General features: G+C 37.3%; 1 protein-coding gene across 9 annotated transcripts in view; it reads right to left on the bottom strand.

The window, feature by feature from the left end:
- LOC107711860 (serine-rich coiled-coil domain-containing protein 1-like) overlaps nucleotides 1–18,737 on the bottom strand; it is a 77,814-nt gene that overhangs the window by 36,337 nt on the left and 22,740 nt on the right. For 6 of the 9 annotated variants that reach the window (XM_016516919.1, XM_016516922.1, XM_016516924.1 and 3 more), the window contains exons 4-7: nucleotides 14,092–14,233; nucleotides 10,310–10,387; nucleotides 5,313–5,396; nucleotides 1,834–1,911 (exon numbers count right to left, since the gene is read on the bottom strand). In XM_016516919.1, coding sequence (XP_016372405.1) covers nucleotides 1,834–1,911; nucleotides 5,313–5,396; nucleotides 10,310–10,387; nucleotides 14,092–14,233 — 382 coding nt within the window. Of the gene's footprint in view, nucleotides 1–1,412; nucleotides 1,475–1,833; nucleotides 1,912–5,312; nucleotides 5,397–10,309; nucleotides 10,388–14,091; nucleotides 14,234–18,737 lie in introns of those variants that run through there. The other 3 variants (XM_016516927.1, XM_016516920.1, XM_016516921.1) reach the window with 3 other exon arrangements.

Raw genomic sequence — 18,737 nt, 5'->3', positions numbered from 1 at the left:
ATATATATATAACTACAAAAGCTGCATGGACATAAAAATAAAATAAATAAATAAATATAAATGGACACTTTGACATCAATGGTGTTGGGTAATAGAGAAGCATTGAAGAAAAACCCATATGAGTTTGGAATTAAAGTAAAAAGTGTCTCTTTGTCCTGACAGGAGCCCCTCAGCACGAACCTGCTCCTTCCTGCTGCGCATCAGGACGTCAGAGGCGGAGACGACTTTGAGAAGTCTGTGGCCAGGAGAACCGTGTAGGATCGTTGTCCGGAGCTTCCGAAAGAGGCCAGTCTGGCCCCCCTGGTGTACTGTGACTCAACAGAGGGCACTAAAGCATCTCTTCCTCTCCTTTTCAGCTAATTAGCTCAGCTGGAGAGAGAACCCGGGTGCTCCAGAAAAAAAGAAAGAGAAAGAACGAGGGTAAAAAAAGGAAACAGATGACCTCCTCCAGTTGAAGCAGCCTTCGAAATAGCTGACCCACTTGTAGACACACTTTCGGATATTTGCGTGTCCTCAATGCAGTAACCCATATAGCGGTGTAGTCTACATAGGGCAGGGTGGAAATGCAGAACTCATCTCTGGCTGATCGGGGGGGGAAAGAATGATGGTGTGCATTGCGTTCAAAAAGCCTAAGGGTCTCGTGCTCGTGCATGTGCAGTTCCTCTCCGCACTCATCCATTGCCAGCACATCTGAGGTAGACAGGAAGAAGATTCTCCCACATCCTCCCACACGACCATTACCACGCTGACTGTTTTTGGCACCACAGCAAAAAAGACGCCGGCTTACTGCGAAAATGTTGCTTATCTAATGCGACAGCTCCATAATGAGCACTCTTTCTAATATTTCAGCTTTTTTACAGCACTTTTCATCAACATCGAGGTCTGATGGAGTGGCGACGCATTAGCGCCGCGATAGCCGTGGAATGGATTGTCAAGCAATTTGAAAAAGCCATCCGAATTCACATCACATACGCATATTAGCAGTAATACAAAGCACAAAGTCTGCAGAGATGTTAAATGCCAGGGGGAAAATGGACCATGTCTCCACAGGAGTCCAACTGAAAGCTATTTCAATGTAAAGGGACTAAAGGCACTGATGCGGTCACTGCGAGGGCATGGAATATATAACAGAAATCTGTAAAGAAAATCTCGGTCATTCTTCTTAACCATCAGTGAGAGATAACATGCTCATCACAAATGCTGAAAAATCACAAACAGATTTATAACTAGAAGGGCATCTCTAAATATGTGCAAATAGCTTTTAATCAAACATCATTTGGTCTTCATTTAAGTAAGTGTTGCAAACGAAAGAGAGAAGATGGTTTAAAGGCTGGGTTTGTCTCAGATGCTTTAATATCTGATGCATTCATCTCTGTTAATGAGTAATTTAAAGTTTGAAGCACTTGAACACAGTTTGCTGACTCACTGCAATATAGCATCATCATTTGTTGTGTGTGAGCCATTAAAAAGCTGCCTGTGGGAACAAGAAAGCGCCTAGTTTTTGACCAAAATTAATAATAAAAACAAATAAAAAAAAGAGGATGGGAATTATTGAACGGGTGAGGGGGGTGGGGGGGTCAAACTATCGAAAGGGCAGTGGACAAAAGGGTTAGCAAAAGTGTTATTGAAATCAGAAACCACAATTTCGCTGTATAGATTCCTTCTCAAATTGAAAATCAACTTTCAGTGCCCTTTACCATTAAAAGTCAGTGAAATAAAAAAGACAGATGTGGGGACCTGTATTCAATTAGAAAAACCAGGCACAGCTCAATGACCTCAGAACATTAGCAGCGTCGTCAGGAGCTTTCGTACGGTGCTTTAATGGGTACTCACCTCTGAGAGTAAGAAATCTGTCTGCGTGCTTTTGTCAGCTTTTTGGCAAAGAGATTTCAGAGCAGCATGGGTGGATTCCTGTTAAAAAGATGTATGTATCAGAAAAATGTGACCGCATTAACAAGTTTTATTACATAAAACAGTTCTCTGAAATATTTGATTCTGACTTGTCAATCTCAACATCTTATAATTGTATAGTCGTATATTGACTTATATTGACACATTGGCTAAACTGTATGAAGTGCCACTTAAAAATAATAATAATAATAATAATAATAATAAATATTTATAATATATAATTATTACATTCTAAAAATGTGTTTATCTGTCAATTTGAAAAGTGAATATTTATTTTTTATTTTTGAATTAATATATTGATAATTGATTTTATTTTTAAATGACACTCCAAGTCCTCCATAAAACTGTACATTTGGATGAAATACACACACACACATACATATATATATATATGTGACCCTGGACCACAAAACCTTAAGTGTCAATTTTTCGAAATTGAGATCTATATGTCATCTGAAAGCTGAATAAATAAGCTTTCCATTGATGTATGGTATGGACAATATTTGGCCGAGATACAACTATTTGAATATCTGGAATCTGAGGGTGCAAAAAAATCAAAATACTGAGAAAAACACCTTTAAAGTTGTCCAAATGAAGTCCTTAGCAATGCATATTACTATATTGTGAAAATCGCCTTTAAAGATGTCCAAATAAAGTCCTTAGTAATTCATATTACTAATCAAAAATGAAGTTTTTATATATTTACGGTAGAAAATTTACAAAATATCTTCATGGAACATGATCTTTACATAATATCCTAATGATTTTTGGCATAAAAGAAACATCTATAATTTTGACCCATACAATGTATTTTTGGCTATTGCTACAAATATACCCCAGCGACTTAAGAATGGTTTTGTGATCCAGGGTCACATATAGGGTCATGATAATGATCCTCTGATTGTACATTCATATCGGCTATATGATTAAAAACTGTATTTTGTATTTACTTGCATTATCTTTGCGTAATATTAAAATTGGTTTGATGATCTGAATGTTTTAAGTGTGACAAATATGCAAAAAATTAAAAAAACAGGAAGGGGGCAAAAACCTTTTCACGGCACTGTATATGATCAGAAAAATTTTGAGACTTGGCTTGGAATATCAAGCAGTCTTAATACCCCTCTCGGATGCAGCAGACCGGCAGACTAATGAAATAAGAAATATGGCGCAGCAAAATTTAGGGCAGCCATACTTCATTAATGACATTCAATAAAGACAGTAAAAATTTACAAAGACAAGCCTAGCCAGCAGGCTGCCAGTTTCACCAGTGAGTATTATTTTACGAGCTTTGCCATGATTTATTAAGCCATTGTGGCCGCAGGTTCTTTTCCCACTAAAAATAGAGCGGAGGTCTCTGGGTGAAAGAATCTGCAAAGCGATGATGTCAATGACCAACTATTCTGTTGATTCCAATGTCGTCAGCAGGATGCCACATTATGCATACGTGTGTTCAATATGCATGCCTTACTAGAGATATAACCACTGCAGCTCTCGGGTCAAAACCCACATCACACAGAGTTTGAGTCACGGGTTCCTATGGAGCAAAGAAACTGCAGTGAGCACTGTGGTATTTACCAACAGACTGTTTTCTCTGAGAAAAAGACTGTGACCTTCAGAGACGTGCTTAACACTATTGGGAGCACATTTTCTGAATTCAGCTCTCGAAGAGAAGAACGATAAGGACAACATCAATTCACACCTCTACAGGCTGAGCGAAAGTTGAACTTGAAATCTTTTCATTGAACACCTAGACAGCGATCAGTAAGTATGGAGAACGTTTAACACTAGTAATGCAGTGCAGCAGCTGAAAGAATAAAGGCGCATTCACTCACACAATTTCGTGCTCAGATTTGCAGCACCAAAGCATCCTGGAGTCATTAGTTTTCAATGAGAGCTGGCGATTTCTAGAGCTTGACTTTTTGCGAAGTATGGACAGGTTTTAGGAAGGCTTTTGGGGCATGGAATATAGTGTACGAGTCATACAGTATGCTGTCATACAGAAATGCTGTTATGATACTTTGAATGGTGAGTGGTGATTTTAAAAATGTTGCTAAAGCGTCATGTGTGTGAATACACGAAAAAGAGCAAGCAGGACGACATTCAAAATCTCATACATATAAGTAAATGACAATTTGCATTTTTGGGTGAATCTTATCCACTCATTCCTCTTGTCCAATCAGAAGACAATAAATGTTAAAAATTTGCAGCACCAAAGCTTCCAGAAGTCTTTAGTTTTCAAAGAGAATTGGGGATTTGCAGAGCTCGACTTTTGTGCAATGCAGTGCCTATAAATGGGAGTCATCAAAACTGCAGGCAGGGTTTAAGAAGGCATTTGGGACATGGCATATAGCGTATGTTGTACAAAATGCTGTTATGACACTTTTAAGATGCTTTTGCCACCTTTTTGAAGTTTGAAAGCATCAGTCACAATTCATAGTAAATACACAAAAAGACAAACCAGAACAACCCTGAAAATCTCATATGGATAAGTAAATGACACAATTTACATTTTTGGGTGAATCTTAGCCACTCATTCCTTTTGTCCAATCGGAAGACATGTTAAAGATTTGCAGCACCAAAGCTTCCAGAAGTCATTCATTTTCAATGCAAGTTGGCGATTTCCCAAGTTTGACTTTTTTGAAATGCGTGGACTACAAATGGGAGTCATCAAAAGTGTGGACAAGGTTTAGAGAGGCCTTTGGGACATGGAATATAGCATATGACTCTTATGAATTTTATAAAAGACTCATTCAAATTCTCATACGGGTAAGTAAAATGACAGAATTTGCATTTTGGGGGGGATCTTCACCACTCGTTCCTCTCGTCCAATCATAAGACACCAAATTCTAGGCGAGATATAAAAATCAGTCATGGATTCTTTGAAACATCATGTACTTTGTTTGTCCTTTTGCTTTTACAGCCTCTTTACTGCCCTCTATTGTTTTTATTTGTCCTACCCCCTCCTCCATGCCTATCACGCCATCCCATCCCTCTTTTCAAGACCACTACTCTATAAATCTGAGATGGACCTGTCATATTTCTCCTTCACTCGTCTCTGTCCTAGCTGCTGGGACTGGGAACATTATGTGTCTCACAGTGCATGTAAAGTACACAACGAGCTGTTTACTGCCAGTTAAGTGTGTCTATCAAATATTGTCCCAGGTCAAAGGAAACTGCAGAGTAGCATCTCCATAACTTCCTAATGCGAGTCTTGGGAGAGGGAAAGGACATGAAACCAACAGGATGTTAACTCGAACTGTCAAATAAATGCATGGAATTAGGGTATCCCAATGACAATGGAGCAAAGGAACCTGTTTTTACAATCGTAAGACTTTCTGAAGGTGGATATGAAACTCGCTATTATGAAATGTTACATTGAACTCGTCGAGTTTTCTCACCAACTCAGCCTGAAGTCGTACAATCAGCTCGTCTTTCTCCTTCAGCTGCTGTTGCAGGAACTGGTTCTCTTCTCTCCCAGGATCCTGCACACAAAGCACACACAAACACGGTTAAAAAAAAAAAAAAAGTCAGTCTGCGTTATTCAAGCCATCGCCCCCAGTTTGAATCTGCAGCCTCGTGTGTGGGAGTAAAACTGCTGCGGTTGAGAAGTGGAGGTGTGCTTTCTGTGCTGTGGTTTCACTCTCCTCCATAAACTTCACCTGAACTATCAGGCACTTTCCCACGACCTTGTGCTGTCAGCATCCATTATGTGAGGCTGGGGAGGGAAGGGAGGGACTGAAGCTTCAAGGGCAGCAGAGAAGGACCGAGAGGCCCAGGAGCAGAATACGGCCTCCACGAACAACCGAAAAGAACCGCCGCCCCCAAAAACGACATCTCTCCTCTAAAAGAAGCGCTCGATGGAGATTAGACAGCGCTGGCATGAGGTAGCCGGACGCAATATGCATGAGTCTGGGAACCTTCATGAGAGATCAGGGAAGGGGATTATGGTCTTCAATGCCACGTGCTTGGAGACATCGTTGCTCAAAGCGCTCTGGCTTTGGCTTGAATGAGCTCGTTTTATTGACATTACATAAACATCTCAAGGGAGCTGTTGTCAATCTTTGATGCTTCTCTGTAAAGGAAACTAATTTCTGCCTGGAGATGATGATGACATACAAAGCGACTAAATTAGAATCATACTGTACCTATACATTTTTTATGAACCGCTGCAACCCCATCAGCAAGGCTCAAGTATCTCTTCATCGCTACCAAACCGAAACATGTTCCTTTGAACTCAAATACTGGATTTCATTTAGCTGTATAATAATGGCCATTAATTATCATTAATATGATTACAATACCATTAAAATGGCCATTATCACAATGAGTCACTTTTGAACTAAAAATAATCAATTACTGTTGGTGAAAAACATACTCACCAAGTCTGCTACCATTCAAAGGTTTCAAATCGCTATGAAATTTCTATCTTTGTGTGATTTATGCTTTTATTGGTCAAGGATGATTAAACTGATCAAAAATTCAACAATTAAACATTTTAGGGATACCTTCTTAAGAAAGAAGTTAAGAAATAATAATAATAAAAAAATACACAAATTCACAAATTGGACTTATGAACATTATTAAAAACTTATTAGAATTTCAAATATTTTCTTTAAAACATGTCCGTCCTTGCTGAGGATTCTCTAATGAAAAACAACTCAAATACTGTTTTTTGGGCTGCCCGCAGATTATCGTAATAACTATAATAAACATGCACACCATTTTTCGTTGCAACTGACTTGACAGCAGTTCAGCACTCAGTCACGTTTTTGAATGTTCCACACATTTCTAAATCAAATTCGAATTGTTCTCAAGTTTTGTCTTTAGCACTGCTAAAGTTAGTGTTCATTTTGGCCATTTTTCATTTAGTCTTAGTCTTTTAAATTAGTCTTAGTCCTGTGTCAAATGTACATTTAGTTATAATATTTAGTCAACATTGTCCTGTTGTTGTTTAGTCAAGTTTTAGTCAACTAAATGTCTAAGCATTTTAGTCTAGTTTTAGTCAGTGAAAACTTCAAATTTTCGTCATGCTGTATAATGGTTAAACCGAAAATTTATATACGCACTCTGTCTACATTATGAAAACTGGTAAAAACAAGCAACATTATAACAGTGAAATTCCTAATAGTAATTCCAATAATGTTTCTCTATTAAAACAACGGCCGTTGAGTAAGTGCAAAATAAGTGTAAATTCAGCAACCACAATCGCAAACAAAATAGTCAAGATCTCATGACAGAACACACAGGCTGAATGACACTTTCATTTAATCTGATTTAATCTTAACTGGTAATCTTAACATCTTTGACTGTATTTATGATGATTAAATGCTATATTGGCTGAACAGAAGCATTAGTTTCTTTCAGCAACACAAAAATGTCTTTATGATGCCAAACATTTCAATGGTATTGTATGAATATACACTTCCAATCAAAAGTTTAGGATCGATACGAATTTCAGCTCTTATGCTCACCAACCTAAGATTTATCAAAAATACAGTAAATATTGCGAATATTAAAATTTTAATAATTTCAGTTTTTTATATTAAAATACATTACATTAATATTTTTTACATAAAACTTACTGACACCAAACTTTGTAGCATACATAAAATAAAGTATTTAAAAATTCATAATTAAAAAAAAATAAATAAATACAAAAAAGGTAATGTCCTGAGCAATGCATGCAGTAAACAGGCAGAATGTAACCTCCTCCTAATCCCTGCCTGTGGGGAATATTTAATTATATCTTAATTATAGAGGTTTAACAAGAGTCACTTTATCTGTACAGTGCCATGGAGGACCTCTAGAGAGGCGTTTGGTCACAGTTGCACACGCACACACGGATACACAACACACAGGACAGAGAGCTGGGTCTCTACCCCGTGCTGTAAAGCTGCATTTGAGTGGTTCCTCCATCTGTCTGTCCTAGATTAAACACTTGAGGCAAGAAGAGGACGAAGGACCTAATAAATGAGAATATCACAGAGCCCTGATCATAAAAGGCAACACTTAACATTGCAGCAATCGATGCAGTCAAAGAAATAATGCTTTGTCACCAAGAATGCGGTGAGCATTCTGTTTATCAGTTTCATTTAATGCTGCAAATATCATAGTGGTAGGTCTGGGCGATATATATTGAATATTCGCTTTCCTAAAGACAACATCATTCGGTTAGTTTTCCAATCCGTCCTAAGACAGAGACAATAGTTCAATAGTATTAAACTTCAGTTGCAGAACAATGTTAGAGCTGCTATTCTACGTTCAATTCATTCCTGTGAATCAATTAGATTTGATTAAAATTAAATGCTTTAATAAAAATTTACAGTATGCGTAGGTAAATATTGGTATTGGTTTATTGCTACAGTATATTGTTGTCCATCTGTCAATCCATTTTCGAGGGGATGCTGGAGCATGATATATTTTTTATTGGTTCTAAATAAATGATTAAATATCATTGTTTCTCAATTTAATTTATTGAAGAAAGCGAGGAAAAATGCCTTAATTCTGGTCAGTTATTATTGTTATTATTATTATTATTATTATAATGACTTTTTTTTTACTGTATTTTACATTACTCTGAATCTCATCGGCTACCATGTCTGTATGGTCAAAAATATAATTCCACCAAATGGAAAAAAATAAATCTAGATATTTCAAGGTAATATACCCACACACAAAAAATACATCTAGATATTTCAAGGTAATATACACACTACCTTTAACGATTTGTGGTCAATAAGAAATAAATAAATATTTTTATTCAGCAAGGACTCATTAAATTGATCAAGTATGACAAAAAATATTAAGCAGAACTGATTTCAACAATAATAATAATAGGAAATGTTTGTTGAGCATTGGAATAATTCTAATATGATGATTTCATCAGCATATTAGAATGATTTCTGAAGGATCATGTGACACTGAAGACTGGAGTAATGGCTGATGAAAATTCTGCTTTGCCATCATAGGAATAAAACTAAAATATATTTAAAATATATTAAATTATATAACAGTTACTCTACATGGTAATAATATTTCACAATATTACTATTTGTACTGTATATATGCAAATAATTGGCATAAGAGACTTTTAAAAATATTTAAAACATCTTACTGGCCACAAACTTTTTTTAATGGTAGTGTATGTTCTTATATATTTGTCATCAAACAGCTAATTTTTTGCCATATCGCTCAGCCCTACCTGACAGTTTCATTACCAAGAATAGTCCAAGATTAGAGAAGTGCAGAGTATTTGACAGATGTACTTTGAAGGTAGGCATAAAAAGGAGTAAATGTGATAGATGTCCTCAGTTATTCCTGGAGGTTTGTGATGTTATAAACTTCAAACAGGACACCCTCAGAGTGGCGGGTGCAACTACACCCGCTTAACAAGGAGTTATTAATGCGCAGTTGACAGGGACACCAGGACGAATGACTTTGGAACCCCAGTCCAAGCTCATTTTCCCAGGGTGCAGAGCAAGAGGCTCCATTATTACCCTAACCCCTAATCGCTGCAGGAGAACGCTTTCCGCAGGCTCTAATTATTAAGAAGGTGGGGATAACAAATGTTTGGTGAGAGAAGTTTTCTGTTAAAAGTAGGACGTCAAGTGACACGGTTCCGTCTCAAGTGGGTTCTAGGGCTTTATTTTTAAAATCGTGAATCTTTTCCTTTTTTTTTTAACAGAATGAATCAGGACAAGTCCCACCCCTCTCCTGTCAGTTGAACACAATGTCAGAATGCATGGGGTCCTATTCTAAGCATCTCCCTCTCCCGCTGCGTGGCACTAGGCTACGGATGAGCCGGAATGTCACGTGATTCGCTGCCGCAACCGTCGCTTCTGTTAGCACTCCATGTAGGTCAGTAAGGAGGACAGAGAAAGACGCAGACCTCGTTTCCACTTCGCAATATTTTTAAGCCGAAAAAAAGTCCGGATGAAAAAACAAAATCCTCTTCTACCAAGCAAAAGCTTGTCATACAAAATTACAAACCTTTCCCAATGACAGTCCTAGCCCATCTCCACAAGATTAGGACACATAACCAAATAATCTCATCAAGATAGTGGGAAAATTGTATTGATGGTGGAGAAAAATGTAACAAATTCTATCAGAGAGAGGAGCATGAATGAAAAGAGTAGTGTGTGTTTAGGAGAGGCACAATGGAGTTAGAAAATTAACTACATAAAAATGGAGAGACCTCTGTCTCAATGCAGTCATTTAGCGCTGTCCTTATATTTGATCTGCAGACTTTGAAATCTTCAGGGAGGAAAAAAATGAAAGAGAGCTTTTTAAATCAAAGTGTGAGCCGACAATAATACCTCAGCAGCAAAGAAAGTGTGCATCCACGTTACTAATAGAAAAGAAACACATTTTGACAACACTGAATGAGGACAATTACCTTAAAGGGGAGATATTTCTCACTGCAGGGGCTTATGGGTAGAGAGTGAAGGCTGCTGGCAGGACTGATCTCAGTGCTCTGAAAGGCAAAGATCAGACATCTTAATATTTAATTAACACATGAAAAGAAAATAACTACTGAAAAAAAAGACTATAAATAATATTCTGCTCATCTCACTCTGAACTAGCTGCCTCTGAGATAACTACACTTGCCAGTACTATAAAGTTTGGCTGTGACCCACACACAGCCGAAGACTTCAAAATGTAATTTGCACTCATTGCTTAACCAATTTCATGTACAAGAAAATACTAAGAAAATTATCGTAATTTCCATTTTTTAATGTACTATTGTTAATTTATGTTTGTTCATGTACATTTATAATACATTTACTAATGTTAATTTACACAACTTAAAATGTTAAAACATATACGTAGAAACAAATAATAATCAAGCTCAATAAATGCTTTAAAAGAATTTTTCCTTGTTCATGATACCGAATACCCAAATTGTGCCACACTGTTATTACTCTAAAACTCACCAACGAAACACACTGGGAAATTAGCTCATGTCGTACATATTATATAATTATACCATCCAAACAGAGGAGCAGACAGCCCTGTCCTCTCTGGGCTGTAGCCTCAAACACTTCTCTCCTTCATCACGCTACTGCTGCCTCTTCCCCATATTAATGTGAGGAAGAGAGCTGCAGATGCAATAACACTGTCAAAGCATTTAACACTTTAGTCTGAGTAGAGCGGTGTGCAGACAAAATATTGAGCGATAATATGAATGTCAGACACAACTGTCAGAAAGAAAGAAAGAAAGAAAGAAAGAAAGAAACAACAAACAAACAAACAAACAAACAAACAAACACTGCACTACTAAAGAGTAAAGAGGATGATAAAAATGTTAATTTCTTCAAATTTTGGCCAAAATAAAATAAAAAACAAAACAAAACCAAAAGAAAAGAAAACAAAATTAACTTAAATGGGTCCTATTATGCCCTTTTCACAAGATGTAATACACGTCTCAGGTATAACCAGAATGTATCTGTGAAGCGTCAGCTCAAAATCCAGCACAGAACATGTATTAGTCCACACTGTAAATACCCCTTTTTGGATGGAAGCAAAAACATGTCGTTTTCGTGTGTGTCTGTGCCTTTACAGCTTGTGCCTCAGTTACTACAGCAACAATAAACAAATTATCTGTTTGGTTTCAATTATCATCTCTATCGCGCTCGTCAACTGTCAAATACTCACAAAGTTGTGTCAAAAACACAAAGTTCATACAAACACAATCCGTTATGTCTGAGCTGGGCAGGAATTATTTAAATGAGAGATATTGTGATGTGTACGCTCCCGGAAAAAAACTCAGGACTAATTGACTGTACCAGTTCTCTGTGATGTGCATCTGCATAGAAATAATTTTTTTTTTTAAAGCAGCACTTAAAACAAAACAAAAATATAACTTATATAAATATAATAAAAATAAAATAGTAAAATTAAATAAAAAAGTAGCAGTGCATCTCTGAGGCAATGCTTTCTTTCTTAAAGCAGCACTATTTATGGGTGTGTGAGTGGAGGGGCCCCGTGACATTCAGTTATTCCACCGGCAAGGAGGGGAAAAAAAATACCAGGAAAATGAGGTGACTATAATCAAGCAGTTTCAACGGGTCTATAAATTTCAAACAAGGTACAATATCACAACCATTACAATGTCATTTTGGTAAATGCTTCACAGCAAATGTGAATGAATTTTAAGCAGCACTTCAGACTCAATAATTATTAAAGGATTCAAGACTGATCCAGCATGTGCTGCTTTTGATTAATGTGTTTTCTACGCCTGCATTTTAAGTACAAGGAGAGGACAAGAAAACTGTAATGAAAAGCAAACATATTGAGGTAATCAAAGAAGGTATGAAAGCAAAACCAAGACAAACGTTTCACTAATGCAGATTCAAACAAGATTCAGTGCATTCAAACAAAAACTGCTAAACGACAAAACACCACAAGTAGAGTCAAAATTATTTTCTGAAAAATGCAAAACAGTAATTTAAGAATTTACCCTGTTCAATGTTAAAACTAAAATCTCTGCTCAGAATACGAAGTAATTATCACAATGGTTATATATGCACATGGCTACATCTCAACTGTTTTTGCTGGTGGGAAATGCAATAGTTATGTAAATGAAACAGGCAGGACGCACAAAAAAACAAACAAAGCCAGTTTAATCCACGAGGGATGCCGTGCCAGGTTCTGAATGCCAACAGGCACTATAGTACATAATGTTCAAAGGTATAAGAGCTATTAAATTCAAGCCTAGGTAACAAAAAACTATGTCTGAGAGGTTAGATGCTCTTGATTTAGGCTCTGAAATCAGTCTAAAGCTTTCCTATTACAGTAACTAAGTGTGAGCAGACATGTCCCTTTCACATATTTACTACTAAACATTTGGCTAAATCAAAGCCTCTCTGAACATTCTGAACCAGCATCCTCACTGCGCTGCCCTGAATTAGTCAGGAACAAGGTATCAAAGCCCAAAAGACACACGAAGAAACAAAGAACAGGCTGTGCGTAAAATCACTGGTCAAGCAAATAAAACCCACCGCAGAAATGCACAAGTCATTGTGATTCTTGTTACACTGTAGTTTACATATGCTGAAGGAAGATGGCTAATTTACATGTTAATGAGAATAGTCAGTAAAGAGGCCAAAGAACTTCCTATTCAATATTCATGTTCCTCCGTTGTGCGCTGTTATTTGGACCTTCACCGAGGAAAGTGATTGTTATTGTGAGGGAATGTAAAACAGAGTTCATGTTGCTACTACTTGGGGAAAGTGGAATGGAAATTAGGGTGTTCTGGTCAATAAATTAAGTTGGGCTAGCATTATTAACTGTAAGGGATAGAACCAAACGTTTTTTTTTATTATTATTACTGTGGTGACTTCAAAGAGCATTCAAATAAAATCCCATATTATTACCATAACAGACACTCCGTTAATGTTCTGAAAAGTGGGAATGCAATATTAAAGTTCTATACTATTTTTTTTCTAAATAATTAAAAATCACAAAAAAAAAAAAAGTAATCATTTTAAATTCTACAAGTGAATTTACAGATCACAACATGAAAAATGAATATCCATTTTGAGATTTCTTAAAAATTACATTTAAGAGTCATATTAGTGTTTTTAAAAATAAAAAATTATTAAAATAAAAAAAAATTAATTGGAGTGAATTTTTCATAGGTAATCTAAATGTAAAAAGTTAGGGGAAAATGAGCATGCACTATAAATATACAACTGATATCAATCAATAGAAATATAAATAAAATATGGGTTTGTAACCAAAACGGCATCGATAAATCTCTACGAAAAACATTAAATATACAAAAAATATAAAGTGCATCCAAAAGGTATTTGGATACTTTAGTCACACATAAAATCTTTATTAACAAAAAATAAATAAATTCTGCAAACAAATTATTTAATGATGTACCTGTACAGTAGTAGTCTTGCTGTAACATTTTACTTGCTGAACAAATCAACACTTCTTCCTCTCACAGCCTTGTTTTCATTCGTGTCACATTAAGTATAGTTTCTACTCTAACCAAGGTCTTCATACTGACTGAATATGTCTCTTTTGAGTGCGAGATCCTCCTGGTGTTCGCCCTGAATGATGAGGCATGAAACTGCCAGGGCACGGAGAGCTCTTCTACCTGTTCTAATGTACTCGTGATGAAGGCCATGGCAGCTTCATGAATCAACTGTCAGGGTGGAACATTACCTCCTGCAGGGTCCTGCGTAACCGCAGCAGAAGAGTCTTTACCGCTGTGCAGTCCTGCTGCATCAGCCTGAACGGCAACGCTTCCAGCCCGGGCAAAGGTTCATCATCACGAGACAGAAAGAGGGACATTGGCCGCTTCTCCCTGGAAAGATCAAAAGAAAACAATTTCTGTGAGCAAGAAACAGTCTGAGATTTGGGGTCATGATACCAGAAATCCCACTGAAAAAATGGATTTCCAACATATACTGGCAAATGAATGTGCATTCAATGTAATTTAACATCATTTAATGCAATAACAATACCATTTTCTATCCTGTTCTCCTCTGATTGTGATTTAAACTGGAATTAAATGTAAATGACCTCATTTTGTCTATTGTTTGCACTGTTCAGATTTCTGTGCAAATGAACAGATCAATCATTCATGTAGAGAATGGGATCAAATTAAACTTGATTAGAAGCGCTTCTTGAAAAGACTGAAAGGCAAAGGTTCAGAGTGAAGAAAAGACCCTCGAGAGACACTTGAGAGGATAGTCATACCCTCTTCATCAGGCCTTTCATTGGGTCCAAGTGGATACTAATCTATATATAAACTCAGACAATTAGACCGTTAAGAAGTTACAAAACATTACTTTTTCCAGTCTACTGAGATCTTGACTGAATGGCACAGCCTCTATATCAGGGGAATTATATGAGGGGTAAAAATTGTCTATTCCAAGGATGATGTACACAAAATCAAAGATTTACCACCCAAAGGTAAGGCCGTATCTTTTTCAAGACAAAAACTTTTACGCTCTTAATTTTTGAAAGAACAAAAGCCCACTGTATATCAATGGCGTATATCAAAGTTATCTTCAAAGGAAGCACAGGGTATTTGGACTGATAGAAATGTCTTATTGAGAGTCCCACACAAAACACGAAGAGAGACCTCTTGCTAATTACAACTCTGATTCTGCTCAACAGAAGGATCACATTGGAGCGCCAGACTTGTCTTTATACATTTCTGGGCTTCAGATCGAATTTAATTCAAGGTGCTTCAGATATAATTAAGTATTTATGCTTTTTAAAAGTACACCGATAACAGAAGATCAAAAGGAACCTTAGTGTTATTTGATTAGAATTAAGCATTGATTCCCGGGAAGCCCTCCAATGAGAGCATTGCAGAGTCTCTAAACACAGTCAGACTACCAAACAAACGTCTGACATTTTGTTTTCGTTTTTTATTACCACGCTGTTTATTTCAGGGCCTTTGTGGTGAGTGTCCTTGGAGCTGCAAGAAGAAAGTGAAATTTTACTTTGCTACTGCATGGCAGGTTACAAGCTTTCCATCTCACACTTGTCAATTAATATCACGATCTGAAACATCCTCTCTGAAAAATGGGAATATGTTTTCTTGTTTCTCAATCCATAGCATCGACTGGTAAAACACATACTATTCATCCTCAAGGAACGTATACATTTTTATGAATTTACAAAAGATTTCATAAATGGCTTGGGTTGCCTATGAGAACCGACTATGGCACCTAACACATTCCTCTAATAATGTATTTTACTGCGAGTCAACTGATGTATTTGTCAAAGCACAGCATGGAAAATCAATCATTGCACACATGAATTATAAAAGCAGAAGTATGGAAACACTATGTTTATTACTTAAAAAGGAAATCAGACTGAGCACTGCATAAATGATTGTACTGTATATTGTACCTTAACAATTATAGATTTCCTTTAGCTCTGACACCTGAGGCGTTTAACACCATTCTGAAATGTTTTTCCAAAAAAAAGGAGAACTCAACTTTGCCACTTTCAAGCAATTTCCAGACACATTAAAAGCATAGACCTGGTGTTAAATGGCACTTCCTATAAACAGAACTGTCAGTGTCATTATTCTGTCTGGAAGGGGACGTTATTTACTTGAAAGAAGCTCTATGCATCAGGTAATTATCTAGATTTAATCATTAATTACAATTTTAGATGTCAGGGCCTCTGCGATTCGGCTTAAGTAGTGTGATTGCTGCAATAACTAGAATAAATTAAAGTAGTGAGGTGAATCTCACACTGTGACAACACTTACCCTATGAATATGCTAACAAAAATGAAGCCTGGTTTTTGACAGATATTTAGCCTGTACTTCCAATCCTACAGCCACCTGACTGAGTGTTTTGCTTTCTTCCATTCATCTATTTATGAGCAGACCATCATGTTAATTTAAAATAATAAAGTCTATGTAGACTTTGAAATGCTGCATACGTAGGCAGCTCACTAAGTTTTGGAACAAAGCCTGTACATTATTTATGATATCATACAAGCCATTTACATTTAGTTGAGGCAATACTGTTATTAATCAGGTCTTGGAACACACTATGCTCCGAGACGTACCTAAAATCTGCTGACCTCACGGTCTTTTCATTGTGCTTCAGTTGCAGCTTTGTCTCAACATTTACACTAACACGCTGTAAAAAAATATTTTGCAGTTTAGTTGTTTCAATTAATTATTTTAAAAGGGTTAGTTCACCCCACAATTAAAATTATGTAATTAATTACTCACCCTCATGTCGTTCAAAACCCGTAAGACCTCCGTTCATCTTCGGAACACAAATTAAGATATTTTTGATGGAGTCTGAGAGCAACTCAACTGAAATGTTCCCAGACAGAAACGTAGTAAGGACACAAGTAAAACAGTCCATGTGACATCAGTGGCTCAACTTCAGTTTTGTGAAGCTACGAGAACACTTTTTATGCGCAAAGAAAACAAAAATTACATAAATTATTTAACAATTCTTCTCCCCCGAGTTTCGTCTTCTGCCATTTTGGAGAGTACCCAAAAAAGTCATCTGTGTTGTTTACGTTAGGAGGGGAAAGCGCGTGCATGAACGTAATCGCCGTAATCAGCGTTGTTTACACTTAGGGTAAAGCGTGCGTATGCGTTGTGATACTCTCCAAAATGGCAGAAGACGTAACTCGGGGGAGAAGAATTGTTGAATAAAGTCGCCATTTTTGTTTTCTTTGCGCACAAAAAGTATTCTCGTAGCTTCGCAAAATTGAAGTTGAGCCACTAGCTATGTTTCCATCCAAAGATGTGAATTTAATTTATGCGCAAAACTGGAATATCGCATAAAACATTTGCGAATAAAGCACCTTTTCCATCCAACGAGTCAAAGAGAACAAAATCGTCACTTCCTGATATGAACATGCTAACAAAAATGAAGCCTGGTTTTTGACAGATATTTAGCCTGTACTTGCAATCCTACAGCCGCCTGACTGAGTGTTTTGCTGTCGATGAATATGCAAATAGCATGCAAGGCAGGAGTATAGCTGCCATACTTAGTGTTATGATTTCTTCCATTCATCTATTTATGAGCAGACCATCATGTTCATTTAAAATAATAAAGCCTATGTAGACTTTAAAATGCTGCATACGTAGGCAGCTCATTAAGTTTTGGAACAAAGCCTGTACAATATTTATGACATAACTGATGTCACATGGACTGTTTTACCTATGTCCTTGCTACATTTCTGTCTGGGAACATTTCAGTTGTGTTGCTGTCTATGGAGGGTCAGAGAGCTCTCAGATTCCATCAAAAATATCTTAAAGGGGTCATATGATGTTGCTAAAAAAGAAAATGATTTTGTGTATTTGGTGTAATGAAATGTGTTTATGCGGTTTAAGGTTAAAAATAAAAACACATTATTTTCCACATACTGTACATTAGTGTTTCTCCTCTATGCCCCGCCTTTCTGAAACGCGTCGATTTTTACAAAGCTCATCGGTCTGAAAAGCGAGGTGTGCTCTGATTGGCCAGCTATCCAGTGCATTGTGATTGGCTGAATACCTCAAGCGTGTGACGGAAATGTTACGCCCCTTGCCATATTGTGATGCCGTGTCCCGGAGCGACGAGACAAAAACATTAAAACCCATTACAAACGAGGCATTTGTTGCATCCAGTGGGGACATAATTACGGATTATAATGACTTACACTGTCTTTTTACGCATTGCGTTGCATCGTGTAAACACGTTGCGTTGCATCGCGCCGCGTAAACATAAAACCACGTCTGCATTTGTGACCGGAGAAATGACAAACAACAAGCGCTCCTCTACACTGCCCAAAACTCGCGTTTGAATCATCAGTGGCAAATTCTTTAAATATGAAAACATACGAGCCAGAACAGCCGGCATTGTAGTCTCCTCTACCAGTCCTCCATAAAATGCGCTGCACACATCTGAATATACTGGGTTGAACTGTTCTGGAACAGTGTTGTAAATACAACTTAACCACTGATTTCTAGTCGTGTCCTCTTTTGGAAGGCCAAACAAAGTATTTTCGCTTTCACAACGAAAAACACAGCGGCCTAGCATGAGCGAAAGCCCCGGCTTAGCGTGAGCTGAAGCCGGGCAAGAGTGAGCTGAGGCGGCGGGGTCGAGAACGGCGCGCCCGGCGGATCCGACGAAGGAGCGGCATGCACATGTGACTACCCCGGACTGGACTCCGCTTCGTCCACGGTGAAAGTTGAAGTATTTCCTCAGCGACCAGCACGATGTATTTCCTCAGCAACCAGCACGGATCAGCTCCAGGCATGACGAAGCAGATACCATCCTCTTTTGGAAGGTCAACCAAAGTAGTTTCGCTTTCATAACGAAACACACAGT

Source organism: Sinocyclocheilus rhinocerous, unplaced genomic scaffold (genome assembly GCF_001515625.1).
Source record: "Sinocyclocheilus rhinocerous isolate Xijiao unplaced genomic scaffold, SAMN03320098_v1.1 scaffold988, whole genome shotgun sequence".
Lineage (NCBI taxonomy): Eukaryota > Metazoa > Chordata > Actinopteri > Cypriniformes > Cyprinidae > Sinocyclocheilus > Sinocyclocheilus rhinocerous.
Note: the sequence above shows the minus strand (reverse complement) of the source record. Positions and strands in the feature narration are given on the sequence as shown.